Genomic DNA, 17,231 nt, shown 5'->3' with positions numbered 1-17,231 from the left:
AACAGTCCCTGGTTGGGACACGAGGCAGCTTTGTGCACGGGTGGGTTTGGGTGTTTGCTTATGAGTAGGTGTCCAAGTGGCCTGAGCTGGACCCTCAGGAGTTTCCCAGAGGGTCATGGATCAGTGTAGTTGGAGTAATAGCTCCCTTCTCTCTTTGGCTGTCTCCTTTCCTTCTGTACAATCTTAAAGATTCAGAGTCAGTCTTGCTCAGCTTTAATCCCCTCTGATCCCCCATCTTTCCACATTATTCTCTGAAGAGGCGGAGAGATACCTTTCCTCCGTTTAGGGTTAGTCTAGAGGTGAAGCCCATTTGGCAGATGATACAGAAGTCACATCAGGGAGGAATGCACGCCAACCCCATCTTGACAAGAAATCTGAGGCCATCTGTTATGGGGACCCCAGGTTGGTTGTGTGTGGGAGAAGCCTTGACCTGGAATCCTGAGGGTGCCAACAGGTACAGGGAAGTTGGGGGCTAGTGGATTGGTTGACCGTGTGCCATTTATTGTGGTCAAGTCTGTGCCACCCGCAAAAAGACACAAATTGGTCACGGACTGCAGACAGCAGGGCCCACCAAGCCAGCGTTGCCTGATGAGCCCCCTCCTTTAGGAATTTTGGTCCCTATCTCCACCTTGTAGGGGCTGGTCTCAGTATTAGACGTGGAGGGGTCTGTGTGCTTCCTATGCTGCCGGTGGGCTGTCAAGAGCTGGCTCTCTACTTCCCCCTCTTAGGCTGGGTTGGCCAAGCCCCTGGCTTATCTCTGCTGGATGCTGCCTGCGCTTGACTGGGCCATTTGCGCTTGGCCCGGCTCCTTTCTTTTGAGCTATGCTGATCTGCTCAGAAGCTACTTCTAGTCCCTGTTTCATACTGGGACTGGGTCTAACCAGAGGCAGCAGTTGGTGGCTCAGGAAGGATGTTTCCTTGATTTGGGATTTTATTCCATTGCAGTAAAGATGAAAATAATCAACTTGGGAGAGATGAGGTTACAGGCATACCTTGCTTTATTGGCCTTGGCTTTATTGTGCTTTGCAGATAATGCATTTTTTACGAATTGAACGTTTGTGATAGTTTTGCATCAAACAAGTCTATCAGTACCATTTTTTTCCAATGGCATGTGCTCACCTCTTGCTTTTGTGTCACATTTTGGCCATTCCCACAATAGTTCAAACTTTTTCGTAATGCTGTCATACACTTCATGACTGTAGTATAACTTCCACATGCACTGTTGTTGTGGTTAAGTGCTGTTGAGTCGGTTTCAACTCATAACGACCCATTATAGAGTTTTTGAGGAGCAGCTGGTGGTTCTGAATTTCTGGCTTTGCAGTCCAGTGCTTATCCTGCAGCACCACACTAGGAATCCCTTAATATGTACTTTGTTGTTGTTAGTGCCATCAAGTCAGTTCCGACTCATAGTGAACCTACGTAGGGTTTCCAAGGAGCAGCTGGTGAACTTGAACCGTTGACCTTGTAGTTCAAACCGACCTTGTGGTCTAGTGACTGTCCTACAAAACTATACCAGGACTCATAGATTATATGCACTAGGAAACCAAAAAATTCATGTGATTCGCTTTATTGCAGCATTCGCTTTATTGCAGTGATCTGGAAGTGAACCAGGTTGCCTCTCTAGGCACGAGTGGTCAGAGTTCTCCTTGAGGCTCCTTCTGCAGGGACTGGGAGGAGGGTGGTGGTACCTGGAGGTGCCATTAGTCCAGCTGCCATTAGGCAGCTTTGGAGTGGTTGCTGAGGGGGGTCTGTGGAGTCAGCCTCCCTAGCTGGCTTTCCAGCTCCCCCCAGTAGGGGGAGATGCCGTCTTCCCCATGGTTGGGAGCTAGCGGCCAAGGGAGAGGGGTTCATGGACTGGAAAGCGCACTCTGGGGTTGTTGAGAAGCTAGGATCAAGGCTTGGGGTCATCCCCTTGAGGCCCTCCCCAAAGTTTTCCTGGGGTCCTGGGACTGACTCTCCCAATTGTGGGGTTCGGGCTATCCTGGGTTTGGGAGGCAGCCAGCCTCCACACAGTTCTTCCTTTTTGAAAGACCCAGAGCTCTGGACTGGGACTGTGGGTGCCCAGAGCCTGGCATAAGCGTGGAAGCCATGTGTTTTGGGATTCCACAGAAGTAAAAGGAAACCATGATTGTAGTCTGAGCATATGAGTATCCACTCTCCCTGTGGACACCCCACAGAGAGCTTCCGGAGCCCCAGGAAGGAAGGGTGTAGGTTACAGAGCCGAGGCTGGGGTACGAGGAATGATGGGGCTGGTAGACCCCAGGCCCCTAAACATCCTCCACCTTCTTCCCTGTACCCCAGAACCCTCATTCTTGGTATGCAGAGCAACAGGGCTGGATAAAGGCAGAGAGATTTCTGCTAGCCCCTCAGTTTCCCCTCCATTCCTCTTGGAGCAGGAGCTCTTCCGTTTGACCAGCCCTGGCCGAGTACTCCAAACCCTGGGCTTGTCCTGGTGGGAAACAAAAGAAAACTAGATGGTCCACTCTGCCTTCATAGCAAACAAGTTAGAGAATGTTCTGGGTGAGGAGCAACAGGTAGAGACAGCAGTGTACCTAGCCCAGTTTCCCTTCTCCAGTACTGGGAGCTGATCAGCTACGTTGAAATGCCTGGCATTTGAGTACTTTTTGTAATCCTGGGTCTGGCCAGGGACCACCAATGGGGCCGCCCCTTTCCCTGAGGAGACCCTTCCTTAGTCTGCAGCTTCTCCTCTTGTATAAGGAGACTGGAAGATTTAGACTTCATTTTTCCAAACCTGATAATTTCTGCATACTCTCCCAGGAGAGATGGAGGACTGAGAGACTCTAACCTGTGTGGTTGGAGGAGCAGCAGCCCTGGGACCCTGAGCCTTCTCCTGATCTGTCGCTGCTCTGAGGAGAGGAGTGAGGGCCAGGTGGCTATTCAAGCCAGTCTGGGTGGCGGCTGGGTTCCTCATCCCCAGTATGGGAGGGAAACAAGCTTCATAACACCTGCCTGCCTAGCACCTCCCAACACCCTCCACACTTTCTCTCTTTCCCTTTCTCAGGAGGGAGGGCAGGCGGGCGGGCATCTGCTCCCTCCTTTCTGGGTGACCAGAGAAACTGGGGCATGGGCATGGGCTTGGGGTGGAGCCAGGAACCTAGGCGTCCTACCTCCCAGCCTCAGGCTCTGCCACTGAGCCCCTGGGGAAGGCAGCCAACCAGCCCCGAGGAGGTGAAAGTGGGTCAGTGCTGGCATGGGGCAGGGGTCTGGGAAGTGGACTCCTGGTGTCCTCTCCTCACTTAGAATCTCCGTACACCTCTGCTTACCAGAGATTGGGATCTGCTCCACCCTCCTCTTCCTTCTATCATTGCAAAGGGACAGAAGACTTAGAATGGGATGATAGGAGGAGGCAGGATCAACTGTTAGAGGAGGTGGAAGATGCCAAAGTAGGTTCTCTGATTCTCCTGGACTTTCTCATTTTCCTCTGACTGAGAGGGTTCAGCCAGCACCTAGCATGGGACCTGGCACATGGCAGCTCTTGGGTTCTGGCATGACTGGGCTCAAAGAGCAGGAGAGAAATTCAGGGCAGACAGGCATGATGTGGCCTGATCCCACCCTGTCTGGGGGTGCTCCTGGGCTGGCCCTTGACTTTTTATACTGTTGGAAAAGCAGACCTTGTTTGAAGAAGGGGCTCTAACCTATCCTTTTGCGTCCAGGTAAGGGAGCCTGGAAGAGGTTCAAGGAGTCACCATTGGAAGATTCGGAAGAAGGGACAGGGTCCTTGCAATCTGCTGAGGTGGTGCTGTCTCTGGGTGAGACTCATGTGCACCATGCTCCGTAGGTTTGTGGGATGACACATGGAAAGTTGGAAGGGCAGGGATGGAGAAGAGAAATGAACTGAGGGAAGGGGCTTTAGCAGGAAGGACTGAGATCACATATGAGGAAGGTCCTAGAATCTCAGGAGAAAGGAAGACACTGTCCTCACCCCAGAGGCTGCCTTTGATGCCTCTCAAGGAGTCTGGGAGTTGCATGGAGAATCACCTGGCTGTGTCTGACACTTCGCTTCCCACTTCATGCTGTTACTGGAAGTGGAAACAGCCCTGAGCTCCTAGCTCTGAGCTCCTAGCTCTGACCCTTCTGGCTGTCCAGTCTCCTGGATGCTGCTGTCTTATCTAAGCAAGGAGCCCTCTTTGCTTGGCTTCTAGCCATTTCAGGTTCTGGGGACCCTGTTTTTGAATTATGATAATTGGTTAATTCCCTTTCCTCCAGAACAAGGCTTCCCCAACACACTTTTGTGCCTGGGGCAGGCAGAGAGAGCCAGTACCGGGCTAGCCAGCCCTTCCGGTTGCTTCTAGCATATAGGTGGGTGGAGTATTGGGCTGGGAAGGGCTTCCTTGAATCTAATGCCCATCACAAGCTGAAGGGGCCTTGTTGGCCAGGTTGAGGCAAGGCCTGGGGTGGGGGTAGTGAACGGGTCCCCAGACCTCCCTGAGATGTGTGCCATGACCAGACATTCCCTGTAGGGAATGCTACTCCCTTGCCTTTTTTCTCTGGTTGAAAAACTGAGGCTCAAAACCCCTGTTTAGTCCAAACCCGCCCCATCCACCATGCACCCCTGCCAACCAGTCTGGAGTGGGAGTGCCTACCTCCGTCTGTATGCTGCTCCAGACAGGAGGCCCCCCTGCCATCCCTGGCTGGTAGAGGCCAGCTGGGAAAGTGGGCTCTAGGAACTCAGCCACTGTGTCCTTGGTTGGCCAGCTCCTCCTGGGCTCCCGTGAGGTCATCCAGTCCAGGGAGAGGACAGGTGTCCCTGGCTCTCTGCCTCAAGTGGGGGGCAAGGAGGGACCAGGAGGGGGGTCCAAAATAGCAACTGTGACATCAGGAAGGGGGAGGGGGACACAGGCCCAGGAATAACCAGGCTATTAAAAGACTCCAGTGAGGTCAGGGGGCCAAGTGAGATCTCTGCAGCAGTGGGTGGCATGGCTGAGAAGCGGGTGGTCAGACCTCAGGCCCAGGGCCCAGTAGGGCCCAGGAGCAGGGATGAGGCAAGTGGGGAGTGGCTGGATGTTGGCAGCTTTTTGACTCTGCTTGGGTGTTGGGGTCATTGTGCCTGCTAACAGTAACCCTGGGACAGATCCATGCACTCCTTGTGGGCGCGACAGGGAGCTCTGGTGGTTAGAGCAGCCTTGAGCCTCCGACTTTCCAGCCCGCTCTCCGGTCTAAGTAGTAGTGTGTCTACGGTCCTGTTCGTCTCCTGAGCTCCTCATGCAGAATAAATGAGACATGTGATGCTCTTAGCATTGCACCTGGCACTTTACCTGTTCCCTGAGAATGGGCAGGTGCCACAAGCTTCCCTTGCCTGGGCTGGGCTGAAGCCTGCCCTGGAAGACGCTCCCTGCCCCCTGGAAGGAGCCTCTGGAAGACATAGAATGGATAGTAGGGACCTGCCATTAAGCTGCTCCTCAGGGGTCTCCTGCTGGTTGGGGGGCGGGGAGGCACCTCCCAGCTTGGAGTGAGGAAACCGTGTAGAAGCTAACCAGAGGCCCATCTGCCTGTTAGAAGGGCTCCAGGGAAGACACAAGGTTAGGCCAGGTGGCCCTGTCTGCCACCCTGTCCTAGACCCTCCCAGTTCCTTTACCTACTCTGTGTGACTAGAGGGAACATGGAATGGAATCTGGCTTGTTGGTCTCTAGTCCCTCGCCTGCCAAGAGGAGCAGCCAGAGCTGCTTTGAGACTGGGTACCCTGGCCTATGCATGTCCCCAGTCCCCAGTCCAGCCTCTAGCCACCTAGCTCTGTGGCCTTGGCTCTGAATGCAGGCCCTGCCCGTTCCCATCCCCCTTGCTGGGCGCTTCCTCCTGGGGAGGAACGCGCCTTCCCCCTCCCCCCATGGGGCCTCCGCCAGGCCAGGAGCCCTGGCAGCGGGCCGGCGGCTCCCTGAGCATGCTCCACCTATTTATAGACAGGGCCCTCCCCCAACTGCTATTTCAGTCTTCTGCCAGCTGCCGGCGGCTCATTCGGGAAGGAGGAGCAGGGAGCCGGGCCCAGAGCTGTCACCCAGCGTGGGGAGGGAACACAGAGCCCGCCTGCCTGTCGAACTCCCCTTCCTGTCCCCTGAGTGCTCAGCAACACCCCAGCTCAGCGAGCGGGGCACAAGCTGCCCATAGATGCCCCTCTAGAGGAGAGCTAGGCCTGCAGCCCAGGGCCTCTGGGCTCCTCCTGCTGCCAGGAGCACCAGGGCCGGATGAGGCACCACCCACAGCCAGGGTCCTAGCAGCAGTGGCCTGAGGGAGCCCCTGAGCAGTGAGGGCCCCTCCCGGACCACCTTTCCGCTGGCTGGTTCCCGCCTCAGGCGGCCCCTTCCCTGGCATGCTGCTGGTGCCCAAGGCGCGGGGGCTGGTGGAGATGCTGCAGACCATCTATGAGACGGAATCCTGTTTCTCAGCAGATGGAATGTCAGGCCGGGAACCATCCTTGGAAATCCTGCCGCGGACTCCTCTACACAGCATTCCTGTGGCAGGTAAGTGCCTCTGTGTGTCTTTGCCTGCTCTCTGCCGATAGATATCCCTGCCCCAGCAACTGAGCACCTGGCTCCTGGCCTTGCCCAGACAAATTCCTGCTTAGATCTTGCTCTAGAACTTTGTTGCCAATACATGAGGGGTTGGGGGAGCCATAGTTGCAGAGTGGGGCTTCCTGGCCTGTTGCCCCTGTCTTCCCTGGCCCAGAACCTGCCTTCTCACCACGCCCCCGGACTGCACTCTACATTTCTTCTGGGTCCTGCGGCCTCTCTGCTGGCAGGGTCGGCATCCCCAGTGGGGGCAGAGGGTTATGAGCGCATCCTGGCCTACTTGGCACTGTGGTCAGAGGGGAGGAAGTGGGCCAACAACCTGCCTCCAGGCTGTCCGCTCCTCAAGCCTGGGCAGGAGAAGAAGCCAGAGCTGGGGTGTCCATACCAATAAAGGCCCCCAGTACCCCCTCCTGCAGGATCCTGAGGGGCAGGGGATAAAATGCTTTGGCTTCCACAAGTCCCTAGTCAGGGGGGCTCCCTGGAAATCAGACACTTGGGAAGAAGGTTCAGTGCAGTTGTGGTTGAGTTAGGCTGAGGGCTGACAGCTGGGATGTTGGGGACCTGGCTCCCCTTTATCTCACTTCACCCCCAGGCCTCATTTGTTCCCATGTCATGTGATAGGGTGACTCTGGCTCTGAAGGGCTTGAGAATCCCCTAGCCTCTGCCACCTTCTTAGCAGGAACTGTTTTGGTGCTTAGCTGGGAGCAGGGTCCCCCAGAGCTCAGCCACTCCCTCCCCCCAACAGGAACCTGTTGGCAGCATCAGGTCTTCCTGGCACTGCTTTCCTACCAGGCCTGCACCACAAGATGCTTCCTCCAGGGAGGGGCCTGCTGGATTCCTGCCCGCTGGGCCCCTCCTGGCAGTTGTTGGCACTTGGGTGTGGGTGTCTGTATAGGGAGTCCTTCCTCTGGATACGTGGGTGTGGGTCCCAGGCCTCAAATTAGAAAATGAAAAGAGGGAAGCTGTGTGTGTCTGTAGCTGTCCAGGGATCAGAAGGCAGCTGAACTGGGGCATGGCAGAGAATGAATGTTTGGGGAAGATTTGGGAAATCTTTGCAACAAGAACTGTCAATCTGCCTGGGCAGGGATGCCCATGTAGTCTCCTAGCCAACCCTTCAGGATCTCCTGGGATGGGAATCCCCACCCAGGCATCTGGGATGGATGTATAAACTTATAGGGCTGGTCATAGCACTGGTCTACTTGAGCCTATAGCTCTAGCTAAAGGCTCTACCTGCTGACTCCTATCCCAAAGTCCCCGGGTAGAAAGCAAAGTGCTGCCCTGCAGAGCATCTGCCTGGCGGCTGTCCTTTCCCTATGGTCAGTGCTGTATTGTTCCATCCATCCTGCTCTGGGCTTGCTGTCCCTTGCCTCTCAGTAACAGCAGGCAGTTAGCCTGAACTTTCTTTCTCAGCTTATTCAGTTGCCTCTTTTCAAGTTAGACCCCTAGAAACCTTGCACACTGGTCCCCCGCCCATCCCTTTCCTAGGCTACCTGCCCCATCCACAGACCCCTGGCCAGTTCCCTGTAGGTCCCTGTCCTTCCCTGGAACTGCCTGGCCTTTGAGTGGTGGTGTGGTCCATGCTGGCAGGAGGGAGATGTGAGTCACCTCAGCGGCTCGGGGACAAGGCTAAGAATGTTCCCCCTGCGCAGCTCTGATGCTGTGTCTGTGACGTGGCTGGGGACAGATATAGGCCTGGAGCTTGGCTCCCTTGGTTTTTTTTTTGAACTCTGGAATGTAAACAGATGTTTCAAATAGAAACGCTTTAACCTTTGAGTTAAAAAAAAATCCACCCCAGATAAACAACCCGGCCGTGAGGGCCTGGGCAGCATGGTGGTTCCCTCCCCTCGGCCTCCCCTCTCTGTCTCTTGATCCATCTCCAGACAGGATGCAAGAGCCTGTGGCTGAAAGAGCAGGTGTCCATCAATGCTTTCTTAGGTGGTATCCCCGGGGGGGAGAGGCTCTCCAGAGTGGGTACCAACCTGTCACCTCCAGCAGTGTGTCTTTGGAACCCTATTTAGGGGCGTCCCTTATTCTCTGAGCTGCCTTCCTCACTGCTATTTTCCCAGCACAGTGCTTGGCACATGGATGAATGAATGATGGAACGAAGCGGCTGGTGTCCAAGGCTGATGGCAGGATTCCTGGGTTCTATTCTGGGGCTTGGCTCTCTGGTGAATAGACAGCTATGGTGAGATGTCCTAGTGGATGAGCCAGAGCCTTAGTCAACCTGAGGAAAGGGACAGATTGCAGCTTCTAGAGGTGAGCAGAGGTTCTCCTGAACTGAGGGGTCTTTGCATGGCTCCCCTCCAACAATTCAGCAGGACCCTAGCACTGTCTGTCCATCCTGAGTCAATTAAGGGTGCCTGGGAGCTTGGCCTCTGGTGTGGGATTCCCAAGGACACAGAGCTGGGGAATCCCTGACCTCCATTCTGTGGACCTGTCCTGGACTACGTCAAGCTAATGCTTGAGCAGTGTGCAGGGTGTTATGGGAAGGCATGGGTGTGTGTGTGTGTGTGTGTTTGTGTGTGTGTGTGTGTGTATACCATTCCCTTTCCCTGTTGAAAGAGGGTGTGACTCTGTTTGTCCCAGGAAGGGATGCTTTAGATGTCATTTACATTTGAATATGGATGTCATTTGGCCTTGGAGTTTGGGTTTTACCTGGAGACTCATATTCAGGCTCTTCAGAGCCTGGCTGTGTGTAGGTGTGTATAGGTATGGGGATACGGGGAAGGTAGGAAGGGTGAGACTAGCATGGGGAGGGAACTAGCATTAGTGTGTATTAAGTGACAAGGGTATTAGATGCTCTCCTTAACTTGTTTCATTTAGGAAGATCTTATAGCCAACTTTTACCAATAAGAAGGCTCAGAGAAGTTAAGGACCCTACGCACGGTCACAGAGTAAGGTAACAGCCAGACTTTACCCTCAAGTCTATGTGTAGGGTCTCTTTTAACCCTCTGAAAATCTCTTTCTGTGAAGGTTGTAAAAAGTGCCCCTTAATTTCAGGTGGCTACATCCCCATGTCAGGGTGCATAGCTTGGCACTGGAGTGTGGACTAGATTTCCACCTCAATTTGTCCCTTCAAATGGGTTCCCTTGTGCAGTATGTAACCTGCACAGCCATTATGTATGGCCATGTCCGTGTGTGCCTCTAGAGAATAAAGCCCTAGGCTTGGCCTTCCCGAGCTCCTAAGGTTTCTAAGAGGAGGCTTTGTTTTCAGTAAATACTTGGGACTACTTTGCCATCTCCCTTCTTGCAGGAATTTCTGCCCAATCTCTGTTGCTGGGGGCCAGGAACATTTGAAACCCCCCTTTCACACAGACAACCTCCCTTGCCACTGTCTCCTCCTACCTCATCCCCTCTTCTTGTTTTTGAGGCTTCAGCTGTCCCTTCCCTGCTGCGCAGCTGCCAGATAGGAAATCAGATTAACCGTGTCCATACACACAGCTGTAACAGCTGTCAGGTCAGCAGTAGGACGGAGGGCGGGCAGCTGGGGGACACTGTTGGGGAGGGCTTCTCAAGCTTTTGGTTGTATCAGAATTCCCCAAAGAATGTATTCAAATGCATATCCCCAGACTTTGCTTCCATAGAAATTTAGATTCTGCCCAGGAACCAGCATTTTTAATACTCAGTTCTGGGTGTGAGTGATCTCAAACTGTGCATGGAGTAAGAGCTATGTGGACAGGGGCTACGGGGCCCGATAGCCTGCCAGTGGGTGTCACCAACAATCCTGGGAGGCCCCGGTGGCCTCAGGACTCCTGATAGAAGGACCTTGCACCCACTCCAGGCCAGAGCCAAGTCCAGCTCCCAGCAGCCTGGCAGTGTGGAGAGGATGTTTTGAGATGCCTGGAAGCAGGTGTCCAAGCCCCAGTCGGGGTGGGGGATTATGGCAAGAGGCCATGCCGGCAGGATGCCCTGCTGAGTGCTCAGGGCTGGGTTGTACTCTAGAGCCCCTGCTGTCCCACCCCAGGTGTGAAGCACACAGTCCCAGCAACAGCTGCAGACTCTCAACGGTTAATGTGCCTTTTAATTGCCTGTAGCTCTGTGCCCAAGTATTTTCTGGAAATGGCTGGGTCTGGAGAAGGGCGTCTACTGCTCCTGATAGCATCCTGAGACCAGAGACTTAAGTTCATCTCCATCAATTAGAAACAGTTTGTGCTTCCTCAGGGCTGTGTGTCCCCTAGGCTTGAACCCCTTCAGAGTCATAGTCTGCCTCAAGGGTTAGCCCTTTGCTCCTGTGCACTCCCAGACTCTGGGGTTTTGATGCCTTTGTTTAGATCTTGGATGCTTAGTACAGAGCTTGGCTCCTCATTCCAACTCTCATTAAGTTTCATAGCTGCCGTCAGAGCTTCCCTTCTGTTTTCCAGTGGGAGGCAGGGAAGGAGCCAGATTTGGGATTAAGTCCTGGTTCCTCCACCTTCTTTTCAGGTGACCTTGGATAAATACCCCCTCTCTGGCCTCACTTTCCTCCTCTGTCGACTGCATGTTGAGTTGAGGAGCTCTGGGGCCCATCGACATTTGAATCATTCATCTCTGAAAGCATTTTTCATGTTCCTTCTGCTTGAAGAGAAGAGAGACTTAGGGTTTCCCGAGCCCTCTTCCTGGAAGGATGTACTGGGAAAGAGATAGTGCCTGCAGTGGGGCACAGTGAGGACATGGGAACTGAGCTAGAATTTCTGTTTGAGCTGGGAGCCCTGAGAGCAGGCTGTGCTAAGTTAGTAAGGCTTTTGAGGGACAGAGCCCACTGTTGTAGGCCAAACTGCAGAGGGGCAGACAGAATGACCCTTCCTACAGGTAGCGTGGCAGATGTGGCATTGGGACATAACTGCTGACCACTTTGATTAGCTCTTGGCCACAGAGTGACCTTAGGATAGTCTGAAACACAAGCTAAGACCTCATTCTGATCCTGACATTCTTAGGAACAATCCAAGCTGTGTGTGAACTTGGTCCCCTATAAATTTAAGTATCTTGTGCATTCCAGAAACTTTATTCTGCAAAGCAGTCTGTGGGCTTCACTAAGCTGCCAAAGAGGTCCAGGACACCAGAACTATGTAGAGTTCCTGCTCCAGGGAGTCCCCTAGGTTTTGTATGTGTCACCATCCAGTCAGTAACTACAGACCAAGTGTAATAAAGCCTTGTATGTTCAAAATCTAAGGCACTGAAGAGGGAGCTTCTAAAGATCATGGAAAACTGGAATTAAAAAGATAATGGAATTTCTCTATGAACTTTTTAAAGTCCCCTTGTGCAAATGTTCATAATAACAAATGGATGCTACTTTGCCATGTGAATCATGACATTATTATTAATAATAATATTATGTTTTAGTGTATCTGGAAGTGCTTCTTTAACATTTCTGTGTATAGAAAACCATGCTATGTGCTATATATATTCTAATATGAATATCTGACTGATAGTAGGTATTAACGTTACTATGCCGATTTATGTACGAAGTCAACGTAAAGACAGACTTTAGGAATGGAAATCGTCATAATCCAGGGACTACCTGTAATTCAGGGATCCAGCACATTAATAATAGCCCTGACTCGCATCTCTGGAGATCTTACTGGGCCCTGGGCCAAGCTCTTCTGCATGGATTATCTCTCTGGAGCCTAGCAACTTTGGGAGGCAGGTACTATTACTACTCCCATTTCACAGATGTCTGAATGAGCACAGGTCGGAACTTACTGCTTTGCCCTATAAGTGGCGGAGCCTGATGTGAACCCTGGCGCTCTCTTACTCCATACTCCTGGCTCTTAACCATTAGGTGACGTGTGCTCATGCACATTAATGAGGAGTTGCAAAAGTTGTTAGGTGAGAATCATACCCAGCTTGCACGTGTGGCAGTATCTATCTGAATGGTGGCAGAACCTGTTGAGTCTAAATTGGCCTTGCTAGGCCTGTCAGAACCCAGAAATAGATCATGGGAAAGCTATCCTTGGTGGGGAGGGGTCATTGGCGTCATCAGCCAGGGACTTTGAAATACTGTTCTCTGCCTTCTTCCAAACTCCCTTGAGGCCAGGACAGCGACAAGAGCCTTTGCCCATTCTGCAGAGGGAACAACGCATGGCCATCCATTTGATTTTGACTCAAGGGACCCTATAGATCAGAGTAGAGCTGCTCCATAGAGTTTTCGAGGCTGTAAATCTTGGAAGCAGGTAACCTCATAGTTCTCCCAAGTAGCAGCAGGTGAGTTTGAACTGCTGTCCTTGTGGTTAGCAGCCCCAGTGCATACAGTATGGGGTAATTAAACTCTGGAAGAAGCTACGGATTCCCCAGCCTGGTGAAGGAGTGCTGGGGCTGTGGGGGCTGCCCTCCAAGGGGACAGTTAGCAGTGTTGGTGGCTGGGAGTCTCCACGCAGACTGCACATGTTTATGTGAAGAGGGGAACCTGCCTGCGCTGTAAGTTGGGACACCTGGGCTCCCACCCCTGCTCGGCCTCTTCTTAGTTTGTGGTGTCTTCCACAGGGCAGGCAGCCTCTCGAGGTTTGGTTTCCTCATCTGTATGAGGCAGGGGTTGAAGTAGATGATCTTAAAGGTCCCTTTCACCCCCCTCCACTGCTTTTTTTCCTTCCTAAGGCAGCTTCTCGGATCCAGGGCTTATCTTCAGCGGCCTCATTTTTGGCTCATGTGGACATTCCAAACAGCTTAATGTGCCTCTGCCGCCTCCTCTGTGCACCCGGCAGGCTTCTGTGTCTAGTGGCTCCTGTGAGCAGGCCTTCTAAAACCAGGTTCTAAGCTTCTCACTATGTCTCCCCCTTCCTCTAAGGCATCTTCAGGGGACTTGCTTCATTTATTCGTGGAGTTGTGTGGCACTGTAGGTTAAGCACTAGACTGCAAGGTCAGTTTGAACCTAGGTTTGTGGTTCAAATCCACCAACTGCTCCTTGGAAACTCTATGTAGGGTCATTATGAGTCGGAACCGACTCCATGGCACTTAACAGCATAATAGAAATGCCACAAGAGGACGACGACTTTAACAAACTGGTTTCTCACAGTTTAGGAGGTTTTAAGTCTGAATTCAGAGAGCCCGCTGTAGAGGAAGACTTTCTCTATCACCTCTGGGGGAGGGTCCTTGTCCCTCAGTGATCTTCGTGTGACTTGGCATCAGTCTTCCCCTATCTCTTTTATATTCTAATCTGCTTTTTATATCTCAAAGGTGATTGGCTTAAAACACACCCGTGGTGCTGTAGGATAAACACGTGACCATAAGGTCAGTTTGAACAAGGTTGGTGGTTCAAACTCACCAGCCGCTGCTCAGAAACCCTACAGTGTCGCTATGAATTGGAACCGATTCGATGTCACTTAACAATAACACTCTTAACATAACCAACGAAACCCTTTCCAAATGGGAGTGTAACCACAAATACAGGGGTTAGAAGGAACCCTGGTGGTACAGTGGTTAAAGCAGCCCGTTGCTAACTGCGAAAGCTTAGTGGTTTGAACCCACAGCTGCTGCTCTGTGGGAAAAAGATGTAGCAACCTGCTTCCGTAAGGGTTTACAGCCTTGGAGTCTATGGAGCAGTTCTGTTCTATAGGATTGGACTCGAATTGATGGCAGTGGGTTTGGTTCTGGACTATAAGGGTTAGGATTTACAACACATATCTGATGGGGCTTCAAAAAGTTGGTAGAAAAACGAAATTAGTGGAATCTTTTAGGAAACACAATTCAATCCTTAACAGGAAGTCAGATGCCACTTTCCTGCTCTCTGGCCAGAGTGTGGATCGCAGGGTTTGGAGGTTGGAGACAGTATCTCCATGAAAGGCCTAGTGCTGGATACGGGTTGTAGTGCGTTCCAAGCAGTGAGATAGGTTTGGCCTTGCTTGGGCAGCTAGATTTATTTTGTAGTTTTTCCCCAAGGCACTGCTGAAACCTGTTCTTCATGCCCCACAGCCCTTGGTCAGCTTGGGGGCAGTGACCCTTTGCTGGGACACCCTCTTGCTAACCTAAGGCTGTGCTGTGCTGGCGCGAGTAGCATCCCCTCCTGCCCCCATCAGCACCTGTGGCGTCTCCCCAGGGAGCCAGGCCGTGCCTTGATGTGCTTTGGAAGCCTTCATTGGATTGATGGGGTCATGGAGGCCCAGCTGGGTAGAAATGAAGTACCACTAAGATGTTACTACTGCCCAGGTACCCATGTGCTGGCCAGGCAGACTCTTCTAAACTAGAGCCTGGAGTGGGATTGTAGGGATATTGTGGGACTGCTCCAATGGCTGGAAGCATGAAGCCCCCTCCCAGCTACCTGGGCATGGCTTCTCCATGGAGACAGTGGGAGCCAATCCTGCAGAAGGCCGGGGACAGGATGCTGTTGTCTCCTGTTCCTGGTGCTGCTGCTCCCAGGAAGAGTGGTCAGAGTCCCCTGGAAGGGGAAGAGTATGGAGCAGAGGCAGGTAGTATGACCCGGGGTCTGCTCCCAGATCTGTCCTTAGAGCATCTCCTCCCCCTGCAGGGGTCGCCGTGTTGGCAATATGGTCTCTTCTCTGTGCCCTTTGTCTCTCTGTCACCATGAGACATGGGTGAGGGCAAAACCTAGGGCCTTGGCTGCCTGTTTGAGCCCATCCTTGGCCTTTTATTAGGGCTCTTGGTCGTCTTGAACTTCCAACCAGTGGTCCCCCTTAGGGACCTGTACCCGACCTACTCTTCCCTTTCTTTCCTGAGGGCCTTCAACCTTCTTTGGCCCACCAGGAGGCGGCCAAGAGCCTCTTCCTCCTCTCATAACACACCCACTTCCCCTTCAGGTGCCTGGTTCTGATGGCAGCTGCTGCCACCTGGCCTGCTCATGCCAAGCTGACAGAGGGCACAGATCCTGAGGGGGTACCAGGCCGGCCAGCCAGGCTCTACATTCTTGCTCCACAGACTACATTCAGGGGCTTTTGTGCCCACCGCTGTCCTTCCTTGACCCCAGCTGCCCCACATGATCCCCTGGGCAGACTCTTGGGTGCTACACGCTGCTCAGGTGCCCCAGGCCCTGCAAGTTCATGTTTTCCAGTCACCCACACTTCCTGCTTGCATGCGAATCAGCCATGGTTAAGCCGTCGGACAGCCCCACCACCTGCATACCAATGGGGCTGCGGTCCCCACTGCAGGCAGGGTGGCTCTGCTACAGCTGCTCTAGCGGGGTGGCGGTAGGGGCAGCGGCAGTGGCAGTGGCAGTGGTGGCGGTGGCGGGAGATCTCCCTTTCCTGAGTCTACGCCCTTTTTTGAGGGAAAGCACCATGCCTGGTCTCAGCTCCAGATTGAGGCAAGGATACCTGCTGGAAGCCAGGACTGCCCTTGCTCAGGTGGGTGGGCGGGCCTGGCGCCTGCTTCCTCCTCAGCACTGCCTGAAGCAGCAGATTGAAGTCTGTCTATCACTTGGCTGGCGTAGTGATCAGAATGCCATGGGCCAGGGTCACCTTTCTTTCCTGTGCACAGTGAGCTCCATTGCCTGCTGGGGGCCTTGCTGAGCATTACAGGGACTGGGGAGACCCCAACTCCTTACTGCCACCCTGCTGTTCACTCTGGCTTGGGACCAGTCGCTTTCAGAAAGGCCCTTCTTCCTGCTGCTGGGGCAGGACATGGGTCTGGAGGGAAAGTGAGTGAGTGACCCCACCCTCCTGGCCACATCTGGCCTCTCCTGCAGATGTGGCTCTGGCCTCCTGGCCACAGAGTCGTCAATGCGGCTGGCAGGCAAACCACAAAGGAACGTGCCTAGCAGAGCTGTGGGGTGGCTTTGGGGCTTCACCTTCTCCTCTCCCCTACTGCCAAGGGCCCCCAGAGGCTGCCTTCAGGCTTGATTGAACCCCTCTATAGACCTGGCCCCGGCCTGGGTGACCTTCTGTGCCTGGTCCCCAGAGAGACCCCATAGATCTGGCCTCCCTTAGTTCATTCCTTAGCCCACCTTGGTGAGACAAAACAAGAGCAGAAGACACTGGCAGCCCTCAGGGCCCACCCCTGTCCAGGCCTGTGCTGGAGGGGCTCCTTGGTCACAGGAGAGTCATCCCAGCTCGCTGGGGCCTCCCTGGGCTGGAGCAGCAGAAGTAAAGGCTTTCTTTGGAGAAAGAAGTAGAAAAGAAACAAGATGGGGTCAGTCCTGCCTCCTTCATTTCCTCCTTCCTGCTGGTGTCAGGAGGCGTTGTGGGGTGTGGGCTGGGCTTGGGGCTCCCTGCTGGCCTGGTGTTTGCCCAGTTGCTCTGGCAACAGGCAGTGGTGGGAAGTGACCAGACAACAGTGTACAGGAATCAAGAGGTCAAGACCCAGTCTTCCCATAAGGCATTGGAACCTTTGGCCACTCCCTAGGGCTCCTCGGCCCATTGTCCACTTGGGGGCCTAGACCCAAGGCCTTGGGGCCCCCTGCAGGTCCCACCCCTCCCCCTTCCCTGGAGTTTGTGATCTCTGCCCCAGCTTCAGCCCTCCCCTTCCCCATCACTCTTCTTCCTGTCTGAGTCCCTTTCCTTTCCTGTCTCCTCCTCCCACCTTCTCCCTTTCTCCTGCCCGCCCATTCTCTTACTCCCCCCCTGCCCACCCCCCCACCCCCCAGGCACAGCTGCTGTTTGGCTCACTCTATATATAGAGGCATTTTCAGGGTAATTACAATAAAACTGTTGAAAGGAGATAATCCGGCAAAGGAAACCAGTCTGACTCCCAGCCTCCCACCCCACTCTGTCCCTGGCATGGTGCTGCCCTGAACCCCCTTTCCCTGAAGCCCCCTGTTCTCACCTCACTCCCCATCCCCAGAGC

General features: G+C 53.5%; 1 protein-coding gene across 1 annotated transcript in view; it reads left to right on the top strand.

Annotated features, from left to right (window-relative positions):
• Window positions 1–17,231, top strand: part of HDAC5 (histone deacetylase 5) — a 29,305-nt gene that overhangs the window by 655 nt on the left and 11,419 nt on the right. The window contains exon 2 of the mRNA XM_006832725.1: window positions 6,405–6,476. Within this exon, the coding sequence (XP_006832788.1) occupies window positions 6,405–6,476 (72 nt within the window). The remainder of the gene's footprint in view (window positions 1–6,404; window positions 6,477–17,231) is intronic.

Source organism: Chrysochloris asiatica, unplaced genomic scaffold (assembly GCF_000296735.1).
Source record: "Chrysochloris asiatica unplaced genomic scaffold, ChrAsi1.0 scaffold00007, whole genome shotgun sequence".
Classification (NCBI taxonomy): Eukaryota; Metazoa; Chordata; class Mammalia; order Afrosoricida; family Chrysochloridae; genus Chrysochloris; species Chrysochloris asiatica.
Note: the sequence above shows the minus strand (reverse complement) of the source record. Positions and strands in the feature narration are given on the sequence as shown.